Below are 26,251 nucleotides of genomic sequence, written 5' to 3'. Positions count from 1 at the left end.
TAAAATGTTACGTAACAAATCCTAACGTTTCACCTTTTTAGCAATTTAGGCCAAAAGTTTAAAACGTTACGAAACAAATCCGAACGTTTCACCTTTTTAGCGATTTAAGCTAACCGTTTTAAACGTTAGGGAATAAATGCAAATGTTTCACATTTTTAGCAATTTATGTCAAACCTTTAAAATGTTACGAAACATATTGAAATGTTTGAAACGTTACGAAAAAAATCCTAAAGTTTCACCTTTTTGTGATTTCAGACAAACGTTTAAAACGTTAAGAAACAAATCTTAACGTTTCACCTTTTTGAAGGTTTAAGCCAAACGTTTAAAAAGTTATGAAACAAATCCAAACATTTCACCATTTAAGTGAGTTAAGCCAAAAGTTTAAAACGATACGAAACAGATCCAAAAGTTTAAAACGTTAGGAAACAAATCCTAACGTTTCACTTTTTTAGCGATTTAAGCCAAACGTTTAAAACGTTACAAAATAATTCCAAACGCTTTAAACGTTACGAAACAAATCCAAACGTTTCACCTTTTTAGCAAAATAAGACAAACGTTTAAAACGTTACGAAACAATTCCTAAAATTTCACCTTTTTAGCGATTTAAACCAAAAGTTTTAAGCATTACAAAAAAAAATCCAAACGTTTAAAACGTTACGAAACATATCCAATCTTTTAACCTTTTTAGCATTTTTAGCCAAATGTTTAAGACGTTAAATCTAATCGTTTAAAACGTTACGAAAAAGGGCCAAACTTTGCATCTTTTTTAGCGATTTAAGCCAAACGTTTAAAACAAATCGAAACGTTTCACCTTTTTAGCGATTTAAGCGAAACATTTAAAACGTTACGAAACAAATCCCAACGTTTCACCTTTTTAGAGATTTAAATTAAAAGTTTAAAATGATATGAAACCAATCAAAACGTTTAAAACATTACGAAACAAATCCAAACTTTTCATCTTTTTAGCAATTTAAGCTAAACATTTTAAATGTTAGGAAACAAATCCAAACATTTCCCCTTTTTAGCGATATAAGCCTAACATTTTAAACGTTACAAAATAAATCCATAACAAATCCTAAAGTTTCACTACTTTTTATGATTTAAGCCAAACGTTTACAAACGCTACGAAAGAAATCCAAACATATAATATGTTACGAAACCAATCCAAACGTTTAAAACGTTACCAAACAACTCCAAACGTTTCACCTTTTTAGCAATTTAAGCTAAACGTTTTAAACTTTGAGAAATAAATCCAAATGTTTCACCTTTTTAGCAATTTAATCCAAACGTTTAAAACGTTAGGAAACATATCCTAACGTTTCAACTTATTAAAGATTTAAGCCAAACTTTTCAAACGTTACGAAACAGATCCAAACGTTTCCCCATTTTAGCAATTTAAGCCAAACGTTTAAAACGATACGAAACAGATCCAAACGTTTAAAATGTTACGTAACAAATCCTAACGTTTCACCTTTTTAGCAATTTAGGCCAAAAGTTTAAAACGTTACGAAACAAATCCGAACGTTTCACCTTTTTAGCGATTTAAGCTAACCGTTTTATGTCAAACGTTTAAAATGTTACGAAACATATTGAAATGTTTGAAACGTTACGAAAAAAATCCTAAAGTTTCAACTTTTTTGTGATTTCAGACACACGTTTAAAACGATACGAAACAAATCTTAATGTTTCATCGTTTTGAAGGTTTAAGCCAAACGTTTAAAAAGTTATGAAACAAATCCAAACATTTCACCTTTTAAGCGAGTTAAGCCAAACGTTTAAAACGATACGAAACAGATCCAAATGTTTAAAACGTTACGTAAGAAATCCTAACGTTTCACCTTTTTAGCAATTTAAGCAAAATGTTTAAAACGTTAGGAAACAAATCCTAACGTTTCATTTATTTAGCGATTTAAGCCAAACGTTTAAAACATTACAAAACAATTTCAAATATTTTAAACGTTACGAAACAAATCTAAACGTTTTACCTTTTTAGCAAATTAAAACAAACGTTTAAAACGTTACGAAACAAATCCTAACATTTCACCGTTTTAGCGATTTAAACCAAAAGTTTAAAACGTTACAAAAAAAATCCAAACGTTTAAAACGTTATGAAACATATCCAATCTTTTAACCTTTTTAGCAATTTTAGCCAAATGTTTAAAACGTTAAGAAACTAATCTAAATGTTTAAAACGTTACAAAACAGATCCAAACGTTGCACCTGTTTTAGCGATTTAAGCCAAACGTTTAAAATGTTACGAAACAAATCGAATCATTTCACCTTTTTATCGATTTAAGCGGAACATTTAAAACGTAACGAAACAAATCCTAACGTTTCACCTTTTTATAGATTTAAATGAAAAGTTTAAAATGATATGAAACCAATCAAAACGTTTTAAACGTTACGAAACAAATCCAAACTTTTCACCTTTTTAGCAATTTAAGCTAAACATTTTAAACGTTAGGAAACAAATACAAACATTTCCCATTTTTAGCGATATAAGCCTACGGTTTTAAACGTTATAAAACAAATCCAAAACAAATCCTAAAGTTTCACTACTTTCTATGATTTAAGTCAAACGTTTACAAACGCTATGAAAGATATCCAAACATTTAATATGTTACGAAACCAATCCAAACGTTTAAAACGTTACGAAATTACTCCAAACGTTTCACCTTTTTAGCAATTTAAGCTAAACGTTTTAAACATTCAGAAATAAATCCAAATGTTTCACCTTTTTAGCAATTTAAACCAAACGTTTAAAACGTTACGAAACATATCCTAACATTTCATCTTATTAAAGATTTAAACCAAACGTTTCAGACGTTACGAAACAAATCCAAATGTTTCCCCTTTTTAGCTATTTAAGCCAAACGTTTAAAACGATACGAAAAAGATCCAAACGTTTAAAATGTTACGTAACAAAGCCTAACGTTTCACCTTTTTAGCAATTTAGGCCAAAAGTTTAAAACGTTACGAAACAAATCCTAACGTTTTACCTTTTTAGGATTTAAGGCAAACGTAATTAAACAAATCCAAACGTTTAAAATGTTACAAAACAAATCCAAACGTTTCACCTTTTTCGCAATTCAAGCTAAACGTTAAAAACGTTACGAAACCAATCCAAACGTTTAAAACGTTACGAAACCAATCCAAACGTTCAAAACATTACAAAACTAATCCAAATGTTTCAACTTTTTTGCGATTTATGTCAAACGTTTACAAAAGGTACGAAACAAATCCAAACATACCTTTTTAGTGATTTAAGCAAAACGTTTAAAATGCTACAAAACCAATCCAAATGTGTAAAACGTTACGAAAAAAGTCCTAACTTTTCACCTTTTTAGCGATTTAAGCCAAACTTTTTAAACGATAAGAAACAAATCCAAATGTTAAAATGTTACGTAACAAATCCTAACATTTCACCTTTTTAACGATTTAAGTCAAATGTTTAAAATGGTATGAAACCAATCCAAACGTTTCGAACGTTATGAAACAAATTCAAACGTTAAACCTGTTTAGAGGTTTAAGCCAAACGTTTACAAACATTATGAAACAAATCCGAATGTTTCACCTTTTTAGCGATTTAAGCCAAACGTTTAAAACGTTATGAAACCAATCCAAACGTTTAAAACGTTACGAAAAAATCCGAACGTTTTCCCTTTTTAGCGATTTAAGCCAAACATTTTAGACATTACGAAACAAATCCTAACGTTTCACCTTCTTAGCAATTTAAGGAAAACGTTTAAAACATTATGAAACAAATAGTAACATTTAACTTTTTTTATCAATTTAAGCCAAACGTTTAAAATGTTACGAAACCAATCGAAATGTTTCCCCTTTTTACCAATTTAAACCAAATGTTTATTATGTTACAAAACAAATCCAAACGTTTAAGACATTACGAAACAAATCCTAATGTTTCACCTTTTTTCCGATTTAAGCCAACTTTTTAAAACGTTACAAAACAAATCCTAACATTTCACCTTTTTAGCAATTTAAGCGAAACGTTTAAAACGTCACGAAATTAATCCAAACTTTTAAAACGTTACAAAACAAATTCAAACGTTTCACCTTTTTAGCGATTCAAGCCAAACTTTGAAAACGTTATGAAACAAATCCAAAGGTTTCACCTATTTAGCAATTTAAGATAAACGTTTTAAATGTTATAAAACAAATCCAAACGTTACGAAACAAATCCTAAAGTTTTACCTTTTTTAGTTATTTAAGCTAAACGTTTACAAACGTTATGAAACAAATCCAAAAGTTTCACCTTTTGAGCGATTTAAGCTAAACGTTTAAAACGTTACGAAACAAATTAAAACGTTTAAAACGTTACGAAACAAATCCTAAAGTTTCACCTTGTTTAGTGATTGAAACGTTTTTATTAATTTAAGCCAAACGTTTACAAACGTCCGAAACAAATCCGAATTTTCACCTTTTTAGCGATTTAAGCCAAACATTTTAAACATACGAAGGAAATCCAAACGCTTACAACGTTATGTAAGAAATCCTAATGTTTCACCTTTATAGTGATTTAAGCGAAACGTTTAAAACGTTACGAAACAAATCCAAACGTTTCACCTTTTTAAAGATATAAGCCAAACATTTAAAAAGTTACGAAACAAATCCAAGCAATTCACCTTTTTAGCGAGTTAAGCCAAACGTTAAAAACGTTACGAAACAGATCCAAAAGTTTAAAAAGTTACGCAACAAATCTTAACGTTTCACCTTTTTAGCGATTTAAGCTAAAAGTTTAAAACGTTACGAAACAAATCCTAACGTTTCATCTTTTTAGCGATTTAAGCCAAACATTTGAAACGTTACAAAACAAAAACAAACGTTTAAAACGTTACGACATAAATCCAAACGTTTCCCATTTTAGTGATTTAAGCCAAACGTTTAAAAACGATATAAAATATATCCAAACATTTAAAATGTTACGTAACAAATCCTAACATTTCGCCTTTTTAGCAATTTAAGCCAAAAGTTTAAAACGTTACGAAACAAATACTAACATTTCACCTTTTTAGCTAATTGAGCCACACGTTTAAAACGTTGCAAAACAATTCCAAACATTTTAAACGTTACGACACAAATCCAAACGTTTTACCTTTTTGGCAATTTAAGCCGAACGTTTAAAACGTTACGAAACAAATCCTCACGTTTCACGTTTTTACCGAATTAAACCAAAAGTTTAAAACGTTACAAACAAATCCAAACGTTTAAAACGTTACGAAACAAATCCAAATGTTTAACCTTTTTAGCAATTTTAGCCAAATGTTTAAAACGTTAAGAAACCATGCCAAACGTTTAAAACGTTACGAAACAAATCCAAACGTTGAACCTTTTTTAGCGATTTAAGACAAACATTTAAAACGTTACGAAACAAATCCAAACGTTTCACCTTTTTAACGATATAAGCCAAACGGTTAAAACGTTACTAAACAAATCCTAACGTTTCACCTTTTTACCGAATTAAATTAAATGTTTAAAATGTTATGAAACCAATCCAACGTTTAAAACGTAGTGAAACAAATCCAAACGTTCACCTTTTTAGCAATTTAAGCTAAACATTTTAAATTTTAGGAAACAAATCCAAATGATTTACCTTTTTCGCGATTTAAGCTAAATGTTTTAAACATTACGAAACAAATCCAAACGTTTAAAATATTACGTAACAAATCCTAATGTTTCACTTATTTTAGTGATTGAAGCCAAACATTTACAGCGTTATGAAACAAATCCAAACGTTTAATCTATTACGAAACCAATCCAGACGTATAAAACGTTACGAAAAAAATCCAAATATTTCACTGTTTTAGCAATTTAAGCTAAACGTTTTAAACGTTAGCAAATAAATCCAAATGTTTCACCTTTTTAGCAATTTAATACAAACGTTTAAAACGTTACTAAACATATCCTAACGTTTCACCTTTTTAAAGATTTAAGCCAAACGTTTAAAACGTTACGAAACAAATCCAAACGTTTCCCCTTTATAGCGATTTATTCCAAAAAAATTAAAGGATAAGAAACAGATCCAAACGTTTAAAACGTTATAAAATAAATCCAAACGTTTAAAACATTACGAAACAAATCCAAATGTTTCACCTTTTTAGCAATTTAAGACAAACGTTTAAAACATTACAAAACCAATCCAAAGGTTTAAAACGTTACAAAACAAATCTAAATGTTTTAACTTTTTTGCGATTTAAGTCAAACATTTACAAACGGTACGAAACAAATCCAAACATACCTTTTTAGCGATATAAGCCAAACGTGTAAAATTCTACAAAACCATTCCAAATGTTTTATACCTTACGAAAAATGTCCTATCATTTCACCTTTTTAGCTATTTAAGCCAAACATTTAAAACGATACGAAATAAATCCAAATGTTTAAAATGTTACGTAACAAATCCTAACGTTTCACCTTTTTTGCGATTTAAGCCAAACGTTTAAAATGGTATGAAACCAATCCAAACGTTTAAAACGTTACGAAAAAATCCAAACGTTAAACCTTTTTAGCGATTTATGGAAAACGTTTAAAACGTTATGAAACCAATCTAAACGTTTAAAACGTTACGAAAAAAATCCTAACGTTTTACCTTTTAGAGATTTAAGCCAAACGTTTAAAACGTTACGAAACAAATCCTAACGTTTCACCTTATTAGCAATGTAAGGAAAACGTTTAAAACGTTATAAAACAAATAGTAACGTTTCACTTTTTTTTATCAATTTAAGTCAAACGTTTAAAATGTTACGAAACCAATCCAAACGTTTTCCCTTTTTAGCGATTTAAGCCAAACGTTTATTATGTTACAAAACAAATCCAAACGTTTAAAACGTTACGAAACAAATCCTAACGTTTCACCTTTTTAGCGATTTAAGCCAACTGTTTAAAACGTTACAAAACAAATCCTAACGTTTCACCTTTTAGAAATTTAAGCCACACGTTTAAAATGTCACAAAATTAATCCAAAATTTGAAAACTTTACGAAACAAATTCAAATGTGTCACCTTTTTAGCGATTCAAGCCAAACTTTGAAAACATTATGAAACAAATCGAAAGGTTTCACCTTTTTAGCAATATAAGAGAAACATTTTAAACGTTAGGAAACAAATCCAAATGTTTAAAACGTTACGAAACAAATCCTAAAGATTTACCTTTTTTAGTGATTTAAACTAAACGTTTACAAACATTACGAAACAAAGTCAAAATTTTTACCTTTTTAACGATTTAAGGTAAACGTTTAAAAACGTTACGCAACAAATCCAAACATTTTAAACGTTACAAACAAATCCTAATGTTTCACCTTGTTTAGCGATTTAAGCCAAAAGTTTACAAACGTTACAAAAAAAATCCAAACGATTCGCATTTTTAGCAATTTAAGCTAAACGTTTAAAACGTTACGTAACAAATCCTAAATTTTCACCTTTTTTAGTGATTTAAGCCAAACGTTTACAAACGCTACGAAATAAATCCAAATGTTTCACCTTTTTATTAATTTAAGGCAAACGTTTACAAACCTAAAGAAACACATCCAAACATTTCACCTTTTTAGCAATTAAAGCCAAATAGTTAAAACATTACGAAACAAATCCAAACGCTTTAAACGTTATGTAACAAATCCTAAAGCTTGACCTTTTTAAAAATTTAAGCCAAACGTTTAAAAAGTTACGAAACAAATCCAAACATTTCACCTTTTTAGCGAGTTAAGCCAAACGTTTAAAACGTTATGAAACAGATCCAAAAGTTTAAAACGTTACGTAACAAATCCTAATGTTTCACCTTTTTAGCGATTGAAGCCAAAAGTTTAAAATGTTACGAAACAAATCCTAAAGTTTCACCTTTTTAACGATTTAAGCCAAACGTTTGAAACGTTAAAAAACAAAAACAAACGTTTAAAACGTTACGACATAAATCCAAACATTTCTCCGTTTTAGCTATTTAAGCCAAATGTTTAAGACGAGACGAAACAGATCAAAACGTTTAAAACGTTACGTAACAAATCCTAACATTTCACCTTTTTAGCAATTTAACCCAAAAGTTTAAAACGTTAGGAAACAAATCCTAACGTTTCACGTTTTTAGCGATATATGCCAAAGGTTTAAAACGTTACAAAATAATTCCAAATGTTTTAAACGTTACGAAACAAATCCAAACTTTTCACCTCCATAGCAATTTAAGCCGAACGTTTAAAACGTTACGAAACAAATCGTAACGTTTGAACTTTTTAGCGATTTAAACCAATAGATTAAAACGTTACAAAACAAATCCAAACGTTTAAAACATTACGAAACAAATCCAGACGTTAACCTTTTTAGCAATTTTAGCCAAATGTTTAAACGTTAAGATACCAATCTAAACTTTCAAAACGTTACGAAACAAATCCAAACGTCGGAACCCTTTTAGCAATTTAAGCCAAATGTTTAAAACTTTACGAAACAAATCCAAACGTTTAACCTTTTTAGCGATATAAGCCAAACATTTAAAACGTTACTAAACAAATCCTAACATTTCACGTTTTTAGCGATTTAAATTAAACGTTTAAAATGTTATGAAGCCAATCCAAACGTTTAAAACGTCACGAAACAAATACAAACGTTTCACTTTTTTTTATCAATTTAAGCTAAATATTTTAAACGTTAGGAAACAAATCCAAACGTTTCACCTTTTTAGCGATTTAAGCCAAACGTTTTAAACGTTACGAATCAAATCAAAACGTTTAAAACGTTACGAAACAAATCCTATACTTTCACATTTTTTTTATGATTTAAGCCAAACGTTTACAATCATTATGAAACAAATCCAAAAGTTTATTATGTCACAAAACCAATCCAAATGTTTAAAACGTAACGAAACAACTCCAAACGTTTGACCATTTTTTCAATTTAAGATAAACGTTCTAAACGTTAGGAAATAAATCCAAATGTTTCACCTTTTTAGCAATTTAATCCAAACGTTTAAAATGTTATAAAACATATCCTAACGTTTCATTTTTTAAAGATTTAAGCCAAACGTTTAAAACGTTACAAAACAAATCCAAACGTTTCCCCTTCTTAGCGATTTAAGCCAAACGTTTAAAACAATAAGAAACAGATCCAAACGTTAAGTAATAAATTCTAACGTTTCACCTTTTTAGCAATTTAGGCCAAAAGTTTAAAACGTTACGAAACAAATCCTAACGTTTTACCTTTTTAGCGATTTAAGCCAAACGTTTAAAACCTAATAAAAGAAATCCAAACGTTTAAAACATTACGAAACAAATCCAAATGTTTCACTTTTTTTGCAATTTAAGCCAAATATTTATAACATTGCGAAACCAATCCAAATGTTTAAAACGTTACAAAAAAAATCCAAACATTTCAACTTTTTTGCAATTTAAGTCAAACGTTTACAAACGGTACGACACAAATCCAAACGTACCTAATTAGCGATTTAAGCCAAACGTTTAAAAAGCTACAAACCAATCCAAATGTTTAAAACGTTACGAAAAAAATCCTAACGTTTCACCTTTTCAGCGATTTAAGCCAACTGTTTAAAACATTACAAAACAAATCCTAATGTTTCACCTTTTTAGAAATTTAAGCCAAACATTTAAAACATCACGAAATTAATCCAAACTTGTAAAACGTTACGGAACAAATTCAAATGTTTCACTTTTTTAGCTATTCAAGCCAAACTTTGAAAACGTTATGAAACAAATCCAAAAGTTTCACCTTTTTACCAATTTAAGATAAACGTTTTAAACGTTAGGAAACAAATCCAAACGTTTAAAACGTTACGAAACAAATCCTAAAGTTTAACCTTTTTAGTGATTTACGCCAAATGTTTTCAAACGTTACGAAACAAATCCAAACGCTTCACCTTTTTAGCGATTTAAGCTAAACGTTTAAAACGTTACGAAACAAATCCAAACATTTAAAACATTACGAAAAAAATCCTAAAGTTTCACCTCTTTTAGTGATTTAAGCCAAACGTTTGCAAATTTTACGAAACAAATCCAAACGTTTCACATTTTTAGCAATTTAAGCTAAACGTTTAAAACGTTACGAAACAAATCTAATCGTTTCAAATGTTACATAACAAATCCTAAAGTTTCCCCTTTTTTAGTAATTTAAGCCAAACGTTTACAAATGTTATGAAACAAATCCAAATGTTTCACATTTTTAGCGATTTAAGCCAAACATTTAAAACGTTATGAAACAAATCCAAACGCTTATAATGTTACGTAACAAATCCTAAAATTTCACCTTTATAGTGATTTAAGCCAAATGTTTAAAACGTTACGAAACAAATCCTAACGTTTCACCTTTTTAAAAATATAAGCCAAACGTTTTAAAAAGTTACGAAACAAATCCAAACATTTCACCTTTTTAGCGAGTTAAACTAAACGTTTAAAACGTTATTAAACAAATCCAAAAGTTTAAAACGTTACGTAACAAATCCTTAGGTTTCACCTTTTTAGAGATTTAAGCCAAAAGTTTAAAACGTTAGGAAACAAATCCTAACTTTTCACCTTTTTAGCGATTTAGGCGAAACGTTTGAAACGTTACAAAACAAAAACAAACTTTTAAAACGTTACGACATAAATCCAAACGTTTACATGTTTTAACAATTTAAGCCAAACGTTTAAAACAATACAAAACATATCAAAACGTTTAAAACGTTACGTAACAAACCCTAACGTTTCACCTTTTTAGAAATTTAAGCCAAAAGTTTAAAACGTTACCAAACAAATCCTAACGTTTCACCCTCTTAGCGATTTAAGCCAAATGTTTAAACGTTACAAAACAATTTCAAATGTTTTAAAACATTACGTAAATAATAGGTTTTACCTTTTTAGAGATTTAAGCCAAAAGTTTAAAACGTTACGAAACAAATCTTAAAGTTTCACCTTTTTAGCGATTTAAGCCAAACGTATAAAATGTTACAAAACAAATTCAAATGTTTAAAACGTTACGAAACAAATCCAAATGTTTCACCTTTTTAGCGATTTGAGCCAAACGTTTAAAACGCTACAAAACCAATCAACAAGTTTAAAACATTACGAAACAAATCCAAAGGTTTCACCTTTTTAGCAATTTAAGCCAAACGTTTACAGACGTTGCGAAACAAATCCAAACGTTTCACTTTTTTTAGCGATTTAAGCCAAACGTTTAAAACGTTAAGAAACCAATCCAAACGTTTGAAACACTACAAAACAAATCTTAACGTTTCACCTTTTTAGCTATTTAAGCTTAACGTGTTAAACGTTGCGAAACAAATCTAAATATTGAAAACGTTGCGTAACAAATCCTAATATTTCATCCTTTTAGCAATTTGAGCCAAAAGTTTAATATGATACGCAACCAATCCAAACATTTAAAACTTTACGAAACAAATCCAAATGTTTCACTTTTTTTAGAGGTTTAAGTTAAACGTTTACAAATATTACGAAACAAATCCAAACATTTCACATTTTCAGCGATATAAGCCAAACGTTTATAATGTTACGAAACCAATCCAAACGTATAAAGCATTACGAAACAAATCCTAACGTTTCACCTTTTTAGCGATTTAAGCCAAACTTTTTAAACGTTATGAAACAAATCCTAACGTTTTACCTGTTTAGCAATTTAAGCCAAACGTTTAAAACGTTGAGAAACAAATCCTAACGTTCATCTTTTTAGCTATTAAAGCTAAAAGTTGAAAACGTTACAAAACAAATACAAACGTTTCACCTTTTCAGATGTTTGAGCCAAACGTTTACAAACATTACAAAACAAATCCAAACGCTTCACCTTTTTAGCGATTTAAGCCAAACGTTCAAAACGTTACAAAACCAATCCAAACCTTTAAAATGTTATGAAAAAATTCTAATGTTTCACATTTTTGTCGATTTAAGCTAAACGTTAAAACTTTACGAAACAAATCCAAATGATTCCTCTTTTAGCAATTTTACCTACCGTTTAAAACATTACGAAACAAATCCAAACATTTCACCTTTTTAGCAATTTAAGCCAAACATTTAAAATGTTGCAAAACAAATCCAAACGTTTAAAACATTACTAAATAAATCCAAACGTTTCCCGTTTTTAGCAATTTAAGTCAAACGTTTAAAATATTTCAAAACAAATCCCAATGTTTCACCTTTTTAGCGATTTAAGCAAAACGTTCAAAACGTCATGAAATTACTTCAAACATTTAAAACGTTACGAAACAAATCCAAACATTTCACCTTTTTAGCGATTCAAGCCAAACGTTGAAAACATTATGAAACAAATCCAAACGTTTCCCCTTTTTAGCGATTTAAGCCAAACGTTTAAAACGTTACAAAACAAATCCAAACGTTTAAAACGTTGTAGAAGAAATCCTAACGTTTCACCTTTTTAGCAATTTAAGCCAAAAGTTTAAAACGTTACAAAAGAAATCCTAACTTTTCACCCTTTTAGCGATTTAAGCCAAACGTTTAAAAGGTTGCAAAACAATTCCAAACATTTTAAACGTTACTAAACAAATCCAAACGTTTCACCTTTTTAGCAATTTCAGCTGAACGTTTAAAACGTTACGAAACAAATCCTAACGTTTCACCTTTTTAACGATATAAACCAAAATTTGAAAGCGTTATAAAAAAATCCAAACGTTTAAAACGTTACGAAACAAATCCAAACGTTTAGCCTTTTTAGCAGTTTTAGCCAAATGTTTAAAACGTTAAGAAACCAATCCAAACGTTTAAAACGTTACGAGACAAATCCTAACGTTTCACCTTTTTAGTGATTTAAGCCAAACATTTAATACGTTACGAAACAAATCCTAACATTTCAACTTATTAACAATTTAAGGACAACGTTTAAATTATTATGAAACAAATAGTAATGTTTTACTTTTTTTAATCAACTTAAGCCAAACGCTTAAACTGTTACGAAACTAATCCAAACGTTTCCCCTTTTTAGCGATGTAAGCCAAACGTTTACTATGTTATGAAACAAATCCAAACGTTTAAAACGTTACGAAAAAAATCCTAACGTTTCACCTTTTAAGCGATTTAAGCCAACTATTTAAAACGTTACAAAACAAATCCTAACATTTCACCTTTTTAGAAATATAAGCCAAACGTTTAAAATGTCACTAAATTAATCCAAACACTTAAAACGATAGGAAACAAATTCAAACGTTTCACCCTTTTAGCGATTCAAGCCAAACTTTGAAAACGTTATGAAACAAATTCAAAGTTTCACCTTTTTAGCAATTTAAGATGAACCTTTTAAACGTTAGGAAACAAATCCAAACGTTTAAAACGTTACGAAACAAATCATAAAGTTTAACCTTTTTTAGTGATTTAAGCTAAACCTTTACAAACGTTACGAAACAAATCCAAACGTTTCACCTTTTTAGCGATTTAAGCTAAACGTTTAAAATGTTACGAAACAAATCCAAACGTTTAAAATGTTGCGAAACAAATCCTAAAGTTTCACGTTGTTTAGTGATTTAAGCCAAACGTTTACAAACGTTATGAAACAAATCCAAGCGTTTCACATTTTTAGCGATTTAAGCTAAATGTTTAAAACATTACGAAACAAATCCAAACGTTTAAAACGCTACGTAACAAATCCTAAAGTTTTATTTTTTTTAGTGATTTAAGCTAAACGTTTACAAACATTACGAAACAAATCCAAATGTTTCACCTTTTTATTAATGTAAGCCAAACGTTAACAAACTAACGAAACAAATCCAAACGTTTCACCCTTTTAGCGATCTAAGTCAAACATTTAAAACGTTACGAAACAAATCCAAACGCTTAAAATTTTACGTAACAAATCCTAAATTTTCACCTTTATAGTGATTTAAGCCAAACGTTTAAAACGTTACGAAACAAATCCTAACGTTTCACCTTTTTAAAGATTTATGCCAAACGTTTAAAATTTTACGAAACAAATCCAAACATTTCACGTTTTTAGCTTGATAAGCCAAACGTTTAAAACGTTACGAAACATATCCAAAAGTTGAAAACGTTACCAAACAAATCCTAACATTTCACCTTTTTAGCTATTTAAGCCAAAAGTTTAAAACGTTACGAAACAAATCTAACGTTTCACCTTTTTAGCGATTTAAGCCAAACATTCGAAACGTTACAAAACAAAAACAAACGTTTAAAACGTTAAGAAACAAATCCAAACGTTTCGCCTTTTTAGAAATTTAAGCCAAACGTTTAAAACGTTACGAAACCAATCGAAATATTTAAAACATTACGAAACAAATCTTAATGTTTCACTTTTTATTGATATATGCCAAATATTTACAAACGTTACGAAATAAATCCAAACATTTTTCCTTTTTAGTGATTCAAGCCAAACGTTTAAAACGCTACGTAACCAATCCAAACATTTAAAACGTTACAAAAAAAATCCTAGCGTTTCCCCTTTTTAGTGATTGAAGCTAAACATTTAAAACGTTACGAAACAAATCCAAACGTTTTCCCTCTTTAGAGATTTTAGCCAAACGCTTACAAATATTACGAAACAAATCCAAACGTTTCACCTTTTTAGTGATTTATCCCAAACGTTTACAACGTTACGAAACCAACCCAAACGTTTAAAACGTTACGAAACAAATCCAATCGTTTCACCTTTTAGCGATTTAAGTCATACGTTTACAAACGTTACAAAACAAATCCAAACGTTTCACCTTTTCAGCGATTTAAGCCAAACGTTTAAAACGGTACGACATCAATCCAAATGTTTAAAACGTTACGAAACAAATCCAAACGTTTCACCTTTATAGCGATTTAAGACAAACTTTTAAAACATTATGTTGGTAAAAATACGCAAGCGTACATAGTCAACTTGTAATACAGACTGCGAAGTTCGGATATCGTACCCACAGAGAAAGTTTTTAAAGACAACCAGTTAAAAGGCTCGATTCGAAGAGCCGAAAATAATGTTTTGGTTTGTTATGTAATTAAAAGACAAAATTTAATAATTGTAAGTTAAAGTAAACTAAAGCTGTAATTAAGATGATGTTTAACAATAATGGTAAAAGTATGGATTATTAATCATCGTTATGCTGTTTACTTGAGTTGGGTTATAAGTTGTAATATTCTGATGAGGTTCGAACTAGTCAGAAGCACCTACAATTCTACCTCGAGCAATTACAGGCAAAAGCATTAAACTAACTGATACTAGGTTAATTATTCACTCTCGCACAATGATTAACCTATGTATAAATCAATTAAATGGTTATTAAGCAAATCCAAAGAACACGCACTTGTTAATGCACTCTCGCATGATCAACTCATGCGTTCTTAATTATGTTATTCTATTCCAATTTTACTCTCTCGGGCTAAAACTCTAACATATGGCATAGACTAAGTGATAAATTTAGGCTAAGCATTAAGAACAATAATTAAAACCCATCAGGAACAAAAACTCATAAATCCAATTCAATTAAACAGACATAATTTTGATTAATAATTCCCAATGGAGGGTTTAGCTAGACAAAATAATGGATAAACTAAAAACAATAGCTAAACAATTTATTCTAAGATTAAATTGAATACTGAATATGAAATTGAAATCAATCGTACCTTGTTCAAAGTAATCTAATCATAATTGCAGTAGAAAATAATAGTAAACTACGAATCCAATTGCGAAACGAATAAAAAACTAAGAAACTTGGGTTTATGTGATTAAAAAACTACGAGAACCTTTGTTCGATGTTAAAACCCACTATTTATACTGCTCCCAACTTCACAATCTGATATTAGGTCGAGCTAGATGAAAACACAGAAGTGCTTCGGAGTTAAAAACAGACATTTTAGTCATTTTGAGTCGTGGCTTCAGTGAAGGGCACGACCGTGCAAGGCAATACACGAACGTGCACTAGGTGACTTAGCCAATTCTTTCAAAGCCTCAACTTCTCCAAAATCACGACCTTCGGCAAAAGTGCACGACCGTGCACTTTAATACTACGGGGAAGTGCACGTTCGTGCACTATGGCACTTAGCCAAATTTCTTGCTTCTTTAATCTTCTCAGCATCCACCCTTCGGAAGAAGTGCACGAATGTGTTGAATGAAAGTGCACGTTCGTGCACACCTTGACTTGGCCATTTTTCTTGATTCTCTTTCAGCTTCTCAACACATACCCTTCGACAAAAATAAACGTTCTTGTATCTTAATTAGGCACGTTTGTGCACTACCTTGTTTGAAATCCTCCTTTTTCGCTTCCCGACTCTACTTTGAACCATTCCGACATCCGGCAATCTCTGTGTAACATCAAAATGCTCCAAATCACGCTATACTTGCAAATTTTCCTGAAACACTCAAAATAGTAATAAATGCCCGAATACAAATATGCAAATACCATATCAAAAGCACACCTAAATATAGGAGTATTTCTACTCCTATCAAACATCCTCACACTTACCTTTTGCTTGTCCTTAAGCAAACACAAAATAATGCTACACACCAGTCAGACAACCTTGCTACAATGCGTGAAACTAAAACATTTTCAAACTCCCCTAAATAATGAATCGACCAATGTATAGCCGTTTAAGAAAAACAACATGAAGTGAATAACATTAAATAACAATTCCAAATGCTCACACATGAACTAATAACACCGAGACTACTTAAATGTACACACTCCTACATAAAGTCCATATCACTTCGATCATTAAGGCAGTCCAAACAATCTCAAAACAATAGCGAAAACAAACGCTGAGCAGAAAAACAAAGTATATAGCAAAATGATGGTAAAAATCACGAAGCATGTATCTCACAAGATACTCTCTCACACACAAGTGTTTAAGGGTAAAGAAATCTGAAACTCTCACATCATTACATGCAATTCTACCATATATTTGCCAATAGTCCATAATTCCACTACTAATTACATCAAATAAAAAAATAAAAATGGGCTTTTCAACAGGTTGTAACGGGGTTTAGGTCAGGGTGTGGTAAAGGTAAAAACAAGGGTAAGCATGACTTGACAAATTATTCACATATCAATTTGAACTACAACTAAACACTTAAGCTCACAAAAATTTTAATCTCTTTTTTCTTTACTTTTCAAACCTCGAGTTCCTTTCTTTTTCAAATTTTTCATCTTTTAAGCTTCAATTTCTGTTTTTTTATTTTCTTCTCTTTTCTTTTTCTTTTTCTAGCTCATGTTTTGCTACTTTTCCTGAACTTCAAAAGGCAACACTAATCATCGAAAATAAGAGATAATCGTTCTAAACATATGAGCTGAGGATGTCAAACATCCTCACATTAGTTCCTTGCATACATCAATTAATTTATCAAGTCATTGGGTAGAAAGAGGTAAATGAGAGAAAAGGGGAGTGTGTAAAAACATAGGTGTACCAAGAAAAAGGTTAAGGATCAACTTGGGAAAACTAGGGGAAATGGGGCAGGCTAATTTAAAGTGGTCTAAACAAAATGGGTAATCCTAGGTGCCATTTATCATTTTCAGTTTATTCAACAAATTTTGCAATTTCACTATGGGCACAAGGCAAATTCTAGAGAATTAACAAGTATTGACTTGCACCACAATAAACGAGACATAAAAAAAATGTTCAATACGGCTCAAAACCATCTCAAAAATTGGGTTATGCTCCGTGACTTACTAACACCCTGTTTAAATGCTCATAAATTTAAATTTTGACAGTCTTCTTGTCAAGTTTTTATACCCTAATTTACGACTTTTAACAGAAATCATGCAGTTGCAAAACACAAAATTTCACCTCAGCCCTATTAGATCATGTCAGCAAAAAGGCACATTATTTAAGAGTTATTCACAACATGTTGTTTAGACATAAAAAAAAACTAAGATTAAACAATGCATTGAATAGGGGAGACAAAAACAATAAAGTTCTAAGAATTATAACACGGTATCGTCATAATGTGAGCAACAAAAATAAACACAAAAGGTAAGAAAGATAATATCTGACCATCATATCCACTAGAATCCAAATAATATCAGAGTCATAACATCACAACGTCACGTTTCCTTCAAAAAGAAAATGACATATCAGACAAACATAATAGACTGACACGATAGAAATAAAACAGACAATAAAAGGAAAAACATAAGTTTTCTACCCACCCTCACACTGAACTGTGCATTATCCCCAATGCATCAAAAAGACATAAAGCACACAAAAATAAAGATAAGGGTGAAGTCTGAAAAGCAAGTGAAAAGAGTGAAAAAAAAAACTCAGAAATCCTCCAGAGGTGGTGACGGCGATGGATAATCGCCCTCTGGATGAATAGCTCGCATATATGCCCTCTGCATCTGGAAGTGAGCTCGCTGCTCCCTCAGCATTCTTCTCTGAATATCCAGCATGCTCCTCTGATAAGCATCTTGGCCTGTGGCTGTACCGGTACGTCCCCCTCTAAGGGGTACCTCAGTAGCCTCCTCATTTTCCTTTGCTTTGTCGGCCTGCTGAACCAACCCATACTTCTTTCTGGTCCCTCTACCTCGCTCTGCCACTGACTGAATCTTCCCCTTGGAATCCGGAAACAAAGTCGCCTTGAGATGCTGAATATTGAAATAAGTCGGCCCTCGTAACTCCATCTCAGCAAGCTCGTCAGCAGTGTAAGCACCCAACTCCAAAGCAATCTCTCGAACTAAATGACCCATACCCAAACACCTGGCGGATCCAGTCCTGCTAGGAAGATCCTGCAGCATCAAAAAAATGCGAAATCCCATGTCGATCCCCCTAGTCTCTGGGTGCAGCAAGATATTCATGATCAACAAATCCTCTTTCTGAACCTTGTTGGCCTCAGATCGCCCACAGATTGTCTCCACATTCCACTTATGCATGATATACAGCGCATGATTCCTGATTGATCGAGTCTTGTTAGAACCCTGGTGCTAAATAATGGTTCCCCAGTCAGCTCATACCAGATGGCATCCTTCTCAAAACGAGTAGGTAGCTCTCCTATGCCGTCCTCTCCTGTCTCAAAAAGTGTTCACATCCAATCTAAATCAATGGAGTATTCCTTTCATTTCAGCCGAAAAGTCAGATTCATTACTACAGGCTCTTGCTGACACACAGTTGTGAAAAACTCTAGTGACACGAGTTTCACAGTATCATGGTTCACATCCTCAAGTGCAGTCAAATTCCACTGCTTCAAATGCTTCCGCACATCCTTTCTATTTTTAGCCTTTTCAGCACCTTAAAGTCAAGTTCTTTGGCAACCACAATCTTCCTATCTTTGAGACTTTGATACAAAGCCCCCTCTTCCTCTGTCCAGATGTCAAACGGAGCCTCATACTGTTCTCTCAGATTCACTCACGGATGTTCCGCATCAACAGACCTACTACTCTGTCCTATCTCCCTAGTTTCATCCTCATCCTCAACATAACTAGCAATTTTAACCCTAGGCATTGTCCTAATCTTTCTGAAATTGAGAATTGAATTGAATGGAACAAGATTGTACGACTTACTGATATTGAAACCTTGAAGTGTTCTCCTTGACTGACTGGGAGTGGATGTTGCGGTGGTTGGCACGGTGGTCAGCAGCTGTTCAAGATGGACGGTGGAGAGGGTGGTGGTCAGAGTTTTTGATGTGGGGGGGGGGGGGTGGCGGTTAGGGTTTGGTGGAGAAAAAGGTGCGTGGTGGTGTTGTGGCTAGAGAGTGCGGCGGTTAGGGTTTTGGTGGAGAGGAGATGGTGTTTGATGGTGAAACGGCGATGAACACTTTTTCTTTTGATATGGTAGAAATAAGGAAATGGGTTTTAAACCCAACAGTAGAAGCCCGTCGAATCTGCAAATTTCGCCAGTTGCACGATTGTCTTCACCATTAGCACGTTTGTGCTTTCTTAAGTGGACGTTCGTGCACAACTTGGCACGTTCGTGCACTTATCTGCTCAAGCACGATCGTGCTTTGAAATGCACGTTCGTGCGCTTCAATTTTTTTTCATGGCACGTTCGTGCATTTTGGGAGCACATTCGTGCATTTCCCAGCAATATCATACCCGATGTCTGGTTTATACCTGATACTTGCACATTCAAAAACTCCAACACCGGGATCAATCTGAACTAAACAAAATTTAAAAAAGACAACATAAAATGAATAAGTAAAAACATAAAAGGCTAAAATAACAAAAGTTCAACCTAACTAATGCATAAAATAGAACCAAAAGACATTAAAACATAAATAATTTGGAATTTCATCCAAATACCGCTTGTTTCAGGTCGCTAGCATTGACTGTATAGTACTTGACTCAGTTTGGAGCGTCAAGAGTATAGCACTCTCGTCCTTCGTCTATCAACGGACCTAAGTACGGTATACACCTCTGACCATTGACTTTAAAAGTCTCTCGACTCGCATTTTCGAGCTCAATTGCGCCATGCTCAGCTACATGTCGCACTTTAAAGGTCAGCTCCATCTCGATTTCAGCTTGCCAGGGAATAGACGCAAGCGAGAGTTATAGAGTAGCACATGACTGCCTTCTTAGGCATAATATGAGGATCATTCCATTTTTTTGTCTTTTCCTTGTACAACTTGTCATTCTCATACGCCGACAAGCGAAACTCATGAAGTTCATTTAGCTGCAAAAGTCGCTTCTGCTTCGAGAGTCTTGGGTCAAAATTTAACTCTTTGATGGCCCAGTATGCGCGATGCTCTAACTCCAAAGGCAAGTGACCAGCCTTCCCATAGACCAGTCTGTAAGGGGACATACCAGTTGGCGTTTTAAATGTCGTCCGATATGCCCACAACGCATCATCTAATTTCTAAGACAAGTCTTTGCGCGAGCTATACACTGTCTTTTCAAGAATGCGCTTCAACTATCTATTGGACACTTCAACCTGCCCACTTTCCTGAGGGTGATATGGAGTCGCCACTCTGTGATACACGTGATATTTCTTCATCAGGGCGGAAAACTGCTGATTGCAAAAATGCGACCCTCCATCACTGATGATTGTCTGTTGCACCCCAAATCTATTGATCAACTTCTTCAGGAACTTCAGGACCACCTTTCCATCATTAGTGGGCAAAGCAGCTGCTTCCACCCATTTCGACACATAGTCGACACGCACCAAGATGTACAAGTTCCCACATGACATAGGGAATAGTCCCATGAAGTCAATACCCCAGACATCAAAAATATCTACTTCCCGAATAGAAGAGAGAGGCATCTCATCTCGCCTTGAAATATTGCCAGTTTGCTTGCATCTGTCACAGTGCTGCACAAAATCTCTCACGTCCCTGTGCAGCGTAGGCCAATAAAACCCACTCTCTAGCACCCATGCTGCTGTCCTACCTAAAGCATAGTGACCCCCCATAATCCGAAGAATGGCACCGAGTCATAATTGCCAACATTTCTTCCTATGCAACACATCTCCGAATCATCTCATCTGCACAAACTCGGAATAGATATGGCTCATCCCATAGATAGCGCTTAACATCAGAGAGGAACTTCTTGTGCTGGTGATTGTTCATGTAAGGAGGCATAATGTCAGCTGAGAGATAGTTGGCGAAGTCTGGATACAATGGATTCATCGTTTCCTTAATGAGCATGAGTGCCTCATCAGGAAACCTTTCATTGATGACTTCGCCTTCTATCATTGGCTCAGGTACCTCCAAACATGACAAGTGGTCTGCTACCACATTCTCTGTCCCTTTCTTATCTCTGATCTCCAAGTCAAACTCTTGCAGGAGCAAAACCCATCGAATCAACCTAGGCTGGGCATCTTGCTTGGCAAAACGGTATCGCAGTGCAGCATGATCTGTGTAGATGATAACCTTTGAGTCAACCAGATACTGCCTAAATTTATCCAATGAAAACACTACAACTAGCATTTCCTTCTCTGTGGTTGTGTAGTTCAGCTGAGCTCTTGCTAGAGTGTGACTCGCATAATAGATGACATGGAGCTTTTTATCCTTCCTCTGCCCCAGAATGCTTCCTAAAGCTTGATTGGTTGCATCGCACATGATCTCAAAGGGCAGATCCCAATCCGGACTAGAGATGACTGGGGCAGTGACCAATTCTTCCTTTAACCTGAGAAAAGAAGTTAAACAGGCATCAATAAACAAAAAAGGCGCATCCTTGACAAGTAAGTTAGTCAAAGGACGCTCTATGGAAGAGAAATCTTTGATGAACCTGCGATAAAAACCTGCGTGCCCAAGAAAGGCACGGACTCCCTTCACTGTGATTGGAGGTGGAAGCTTCTCTAAACCTCTGTCTTTGCCCTGTCAACCTCGATACCCTCTCTTGATATCTTGTGCCCCAAAACAATGCCCTCTTCCACCATGAAGTGGCATTTTTCCCAATTCAGCACCAAATTTGTCTTCTCACATCTCTGCAGGACTCGGTCTAAATTTCGAAGATAGCACTCGAAGGAGTCCCCGAAGACTGAAAAGTCGTCCATGAACACTTCCATGATGTCTTCAATCATATCATTGAAGATTGAAGTCATGCACCTCTGAAGCGTAGCAGGCGCATTGCAGAGACCAAAAAACATGCGGCGATAGGCAAAAGTGCCATATGGACAAGTAAAGGTAGTCTTCTCTTGGTCCTCAGGGAAGATAATGATCTGATTGTACCCAGAGTAACCATACAGAAAATAGTAAAACGCATGTCCTGCCACCTGCTATAGCATCTGATCAATAAAAGGAAGCGGGAAGTGATCCTTCCTAGTTTCGGCGTTCAACTTCCGGTAGTCAATGCACACTCGCCACTCAGTAACCGTGCGAGTAGAAATCTGCTCCCTCTTATCGTTCTCTACGACTGTCATCCCGCCTTTTTTAGGCACACTCTTAATTGGGCTCACCCATGAACTATCAGAAATGGGATAGATGATGCCCGGATCAAGTAGCTTCACAATCTCCTTGTGAACCACTTCCTTCATGTTTGGGTTCAGCCGTCTCTGTCTCTGCGCAGATGCCTTAGACTCATCCTCTAAATGAATCCGATGCATTACCACTGAAGGGCTGATCCCTCTGATATCTGAAATCTGCCACACAATGACTCTCTGCTCTTACTTCTTGGTGAGCTTGTTGCTGATGATAATCGTTAAAGTGCTATCAGCTCCCAAGAAGGCATATCGTAAATGTGCAAGCAAGGTCTTGAGTTCTACTTTTGGTGGCCTCTCTGAAGAGGGAGGAGTAATGTACTTGCTCTTTAACAATGGTTAGGACTAGTTCCTCTATGTACTCCTCCTCTTCAGCATCTTCCTCTTTACTCGGCATAGAATGCACGATGCCTTTGTTCTCTGCTAATTGCTCTTTTACTAACTCATCCACCATGTCTACCCGCATACATTCTCCTCCGGAATTTGGATGGCGTGTGATCTTCCTCATGTCAAACTCGACGCTTTCATCCCCAATCCTCAGAGTCAGCTTGCCATCATGAACATCAATGAGAGCTCTGCCAGTGTTCATGAATTGTCGCCCCAATATCATTGGGCATTCCTTGTCCACTGCATAATCAAGGACAACAAAATCCACAGGGAATATGAATTTGTTGGCCTTAACTAAGACGTCTTCCACAATCCCATGTGGCTTTTTCTGAGAGTGATCCGCTAGCTGCAGCATCATCAGCGTAGCCTGTACCTGTTGGTCACCAAACATACTACGAAAAAGAGATAAGGGCATCAAATTAATACTAGCACCTAAATCACAAAGGCAATTAACAGATTGCATGTTACCGATAGTACAAGGGATAGTGAAACTCCCTGGATCCTTGAGCTTGGTCGGTAGGTTACTCAATATGATTGAGCTGCAGTTTTCTGTCATTGGTACTGGTCCTTCTGTATCCCAACTTTTCTTGTTGGTGATTATCTCCTTAAGAAACTTCGCATAGTGCGACATCTCTCTCAGTGCGTCTGCCAAACTGATGTTAATTTGCAGCTTCTTGAAAGTTTCAAGAAATTTGTGAAACTTCCAAGTGTCTTGTGGCTTCTTCATTCCATGTGGGAATGGCACTTTTTGCACAAAATGAGGTGGTGGAGGTGGTTTTGTAACTACCTTTTCAGGCTCGCCACCCTCACACTGTTTCTTTTTCCGCCTCAACTATAGCACATCCTGCATATGGATCATCCAGTGCTTTCCCACTTCTCAACTCAATAGCCTTGAGATGCTCTCTAGGGTTGTCCTTAGTAGTGGATGGTAAACCCCCTTGATTTCTGCACTGTAGTGCCTTAGCCATCTGCTGATTCTGCACCTCAATATTATGGATGGTGGCAGCATGATTTTTGAATGTTTGCTGCGTCTCAGCATCCTTCTTCATCATCATCTCCATCATCTTATCAAACTTGCTGTGGAGAGACTCGCCTTGCTCTCTCTGCTGAAAGCCAGGTGGATGCTGCGGTCGGTTGTTCTGATGTTGGAAGTTCCCCTGATTCTGAAAGTTCCCTTGATTCTGGAAGTTTCCCTGGTTGTGTTGTGGCCTCTGTCCTCCTTGAAAAGTTGGACATGCCTGATTGTTGGCATTACCCCCATCATCCTTCCATGATAAATTCAGGTGATTCCTCCATCCTTGATTGTAAGTGACTGCGTATGGATCACTTTGTGGTCGCTGTAAGTTGACTTTCTCATTGATAGGCTGAGACCATATGGAGCTTTCATTCGACATATGACCATGTTCCCCACATACCTCGCAGTTACTCTGAATTGCAGCTACACTGTTAATGTTGGTTCCTACAGCTTGCCTTGTAAGAAAATCCACTTGATTTTGCAGTGCTGCAGTCTTCAATTTCAAGGCCTCCACTGCAGGACCAACACTAACTGGCATAACCCCTCTCTGTGCGGGTGCTTTCTCTCTTTCCTTTAGCCAGAAACAACCATTCACTGCTATCTCATCTAAAAGGACAAATGCTTCATCGGCTGTTTTTCTCATCAGAGACCCTCCTGCAACTGCATCGATAGTACTTCTGCCCAGTTCAGTTGATCAATTATAGAAAGTTTGGATCATGTTTTGTCGAGTGATGTGATGATGTAGGACTTGTCTCTGCATCTCCTTATACCGCTCCCACGCTTCATGTACTGACTCTCCATCAAGTTGCTGATAGAGCATAATGTGCCTTGTCAGCTTTGCAGTCTTTGCCATAGAGAAGTATTTGTTCAGGAAAGCCTTTGCCAAGTCTGCCCAAGTGTTCACGCCTGCTCTAGGTAAAACATGGATCCATTGTTTTGCCTTATCCCTTAGAGAAAATGGGAATAGGAGCAACCACACCTCATCTTCCGTCATGTTACTGATCTTGAATGTGCTGCATACTTCCAAAAAGTTTGCGAGGTGTGCGTTACGATCTTCATTAGGTAGCCCATAGAACTGGCAGTTATCCTTTAGCAGCTGAATGACACTGGTTTTGATTTCATAATGCGGAGTCAGCACAGGGTGTGCAAAATAGCCATGAGTATTATTCCCCACATTTGGCTGAAATAACTCCATCAGTATTTTCACTCTAGGCCTTCATTGTTTTGTCCCTGTGCATTCTGGTGATTCTGATCCTGCGGGATCACTCTGTTATCACCCACATTGTTGAACCGAGGAGGAACATCATCTTCGTTAGCCATATCGAGGTTCCTTTGAGTTGAGTGTGTTGATTTTCTGACACTGTGCTCAAAGGTAGTGAGGTCTTGTTGAAACAGTTCTAGCGGTAGTCCTTTGCGTCGTGTATTATGCATACATTAAGAGAAGGGTACCTGAAATAACACAATCAATAAACCACACGCGTAAAACAAGATAAATAAAGACTAAAACAAGCCAAGCAATCCTAACTTAGTTGTTTAAGATATACTTTCCCCGGCAACGGCGCCAAAAACTTGTTGGTAAAAATACGCAAGCGTACATAGCCAACTTGTAATACAGACTGCGAAGTCCGGATATCGTACCCATAGAGAAAGTTTCTAAAGACAACCAGTTAAAAGACTCGATTCGAATAGCCGAAAAGAAGGTTTTAGTTTGTTATGTAATTAAAAGACAAAATTTAATAATTGTAAGTTAAAGTAAACAAAAGCTGTAATAAAGATGATGTTTAACAATAATGGTAAAAGCAGGGATAATTAATCATCGTTATGCTGTTTACTTGAGTTGGGTTATAAGTTGTAATATTCTGATGAGGTTCGAACTAGTTAGAAGCACCTGTAATTCTCTCTCAAGCAATTACAGGCAAAAGCATTAAACTAACTGATACTAGGTTAATTATTCACTCTCGCACAATGATTAACCTATGTATAAACCAATTAAATGGTTATTAAGCCAATCCAAAGAACAGACACTTGTTAATTCACTCTTGCACAATCAACTCATGCATTCT

At 34.4% G+C, this 26,251-nt stretch overlaps 1 protein-coding gene across 1 annotated transcript; it reads right to left on the bottom strand.

The window, feature by feature from the left end:
* Window positions 1-23,979: 23,979 nt before the first annotated feature.
* Window positions 23,980-25,383, bottom strand: LOC126656918 (uncharacterized). Its single transcript, XM_050351542.1, has 2 exons — window positions 24,959-25,383; window positions 23,980-24,865 (listed from the first exon to the last, which is right to left on the bottom strand). Exons 1-2 carry the CDS (start codon window positions 25,381-25,383, stop codon window positions 23,980-23,982), a joined length of 1,311 nt encoding a protein of 436 aa, XP_050207499.1.
* Between the last annotated feature and the right edge of the window lie 868 nt (window positions 25,384-26,251).

The sequence above is a fragment of the Mercurialis annua genome, linkage group LG7, assembly GCF_937616625.2.
Source record: "Mercurialis annua linkage group LG7, ddMerAnnu1.2, whole genome shotgun sequence".
Taxonomy (NCBI): Eukaryota; Viridiplantae; Streptophyta; class Magnoliopsida; order Malpighiales; family Euphorbiaceae; genus Mercurialis; species Mercurialis annua.
This window is presented reverse-complemented; position numbering and strand designations above follow the sequence as displayed.

Coding starts and splice junctions, on each gene's coding strand:
- LOC126656918 (XM_050351542.1), bottom strand. CDS start 25,383: ATGGAGTTATTTCAGCCAAATGTGGGGAATAATACTCATGGCTATTTT. Junction 24,866..24,958: donor GTACATGAAGCGTGGGAGCG/GTATAAGGAGAT, acceptor TGAACTGGGCAG/AAGTACTATCGATGCAGTTG.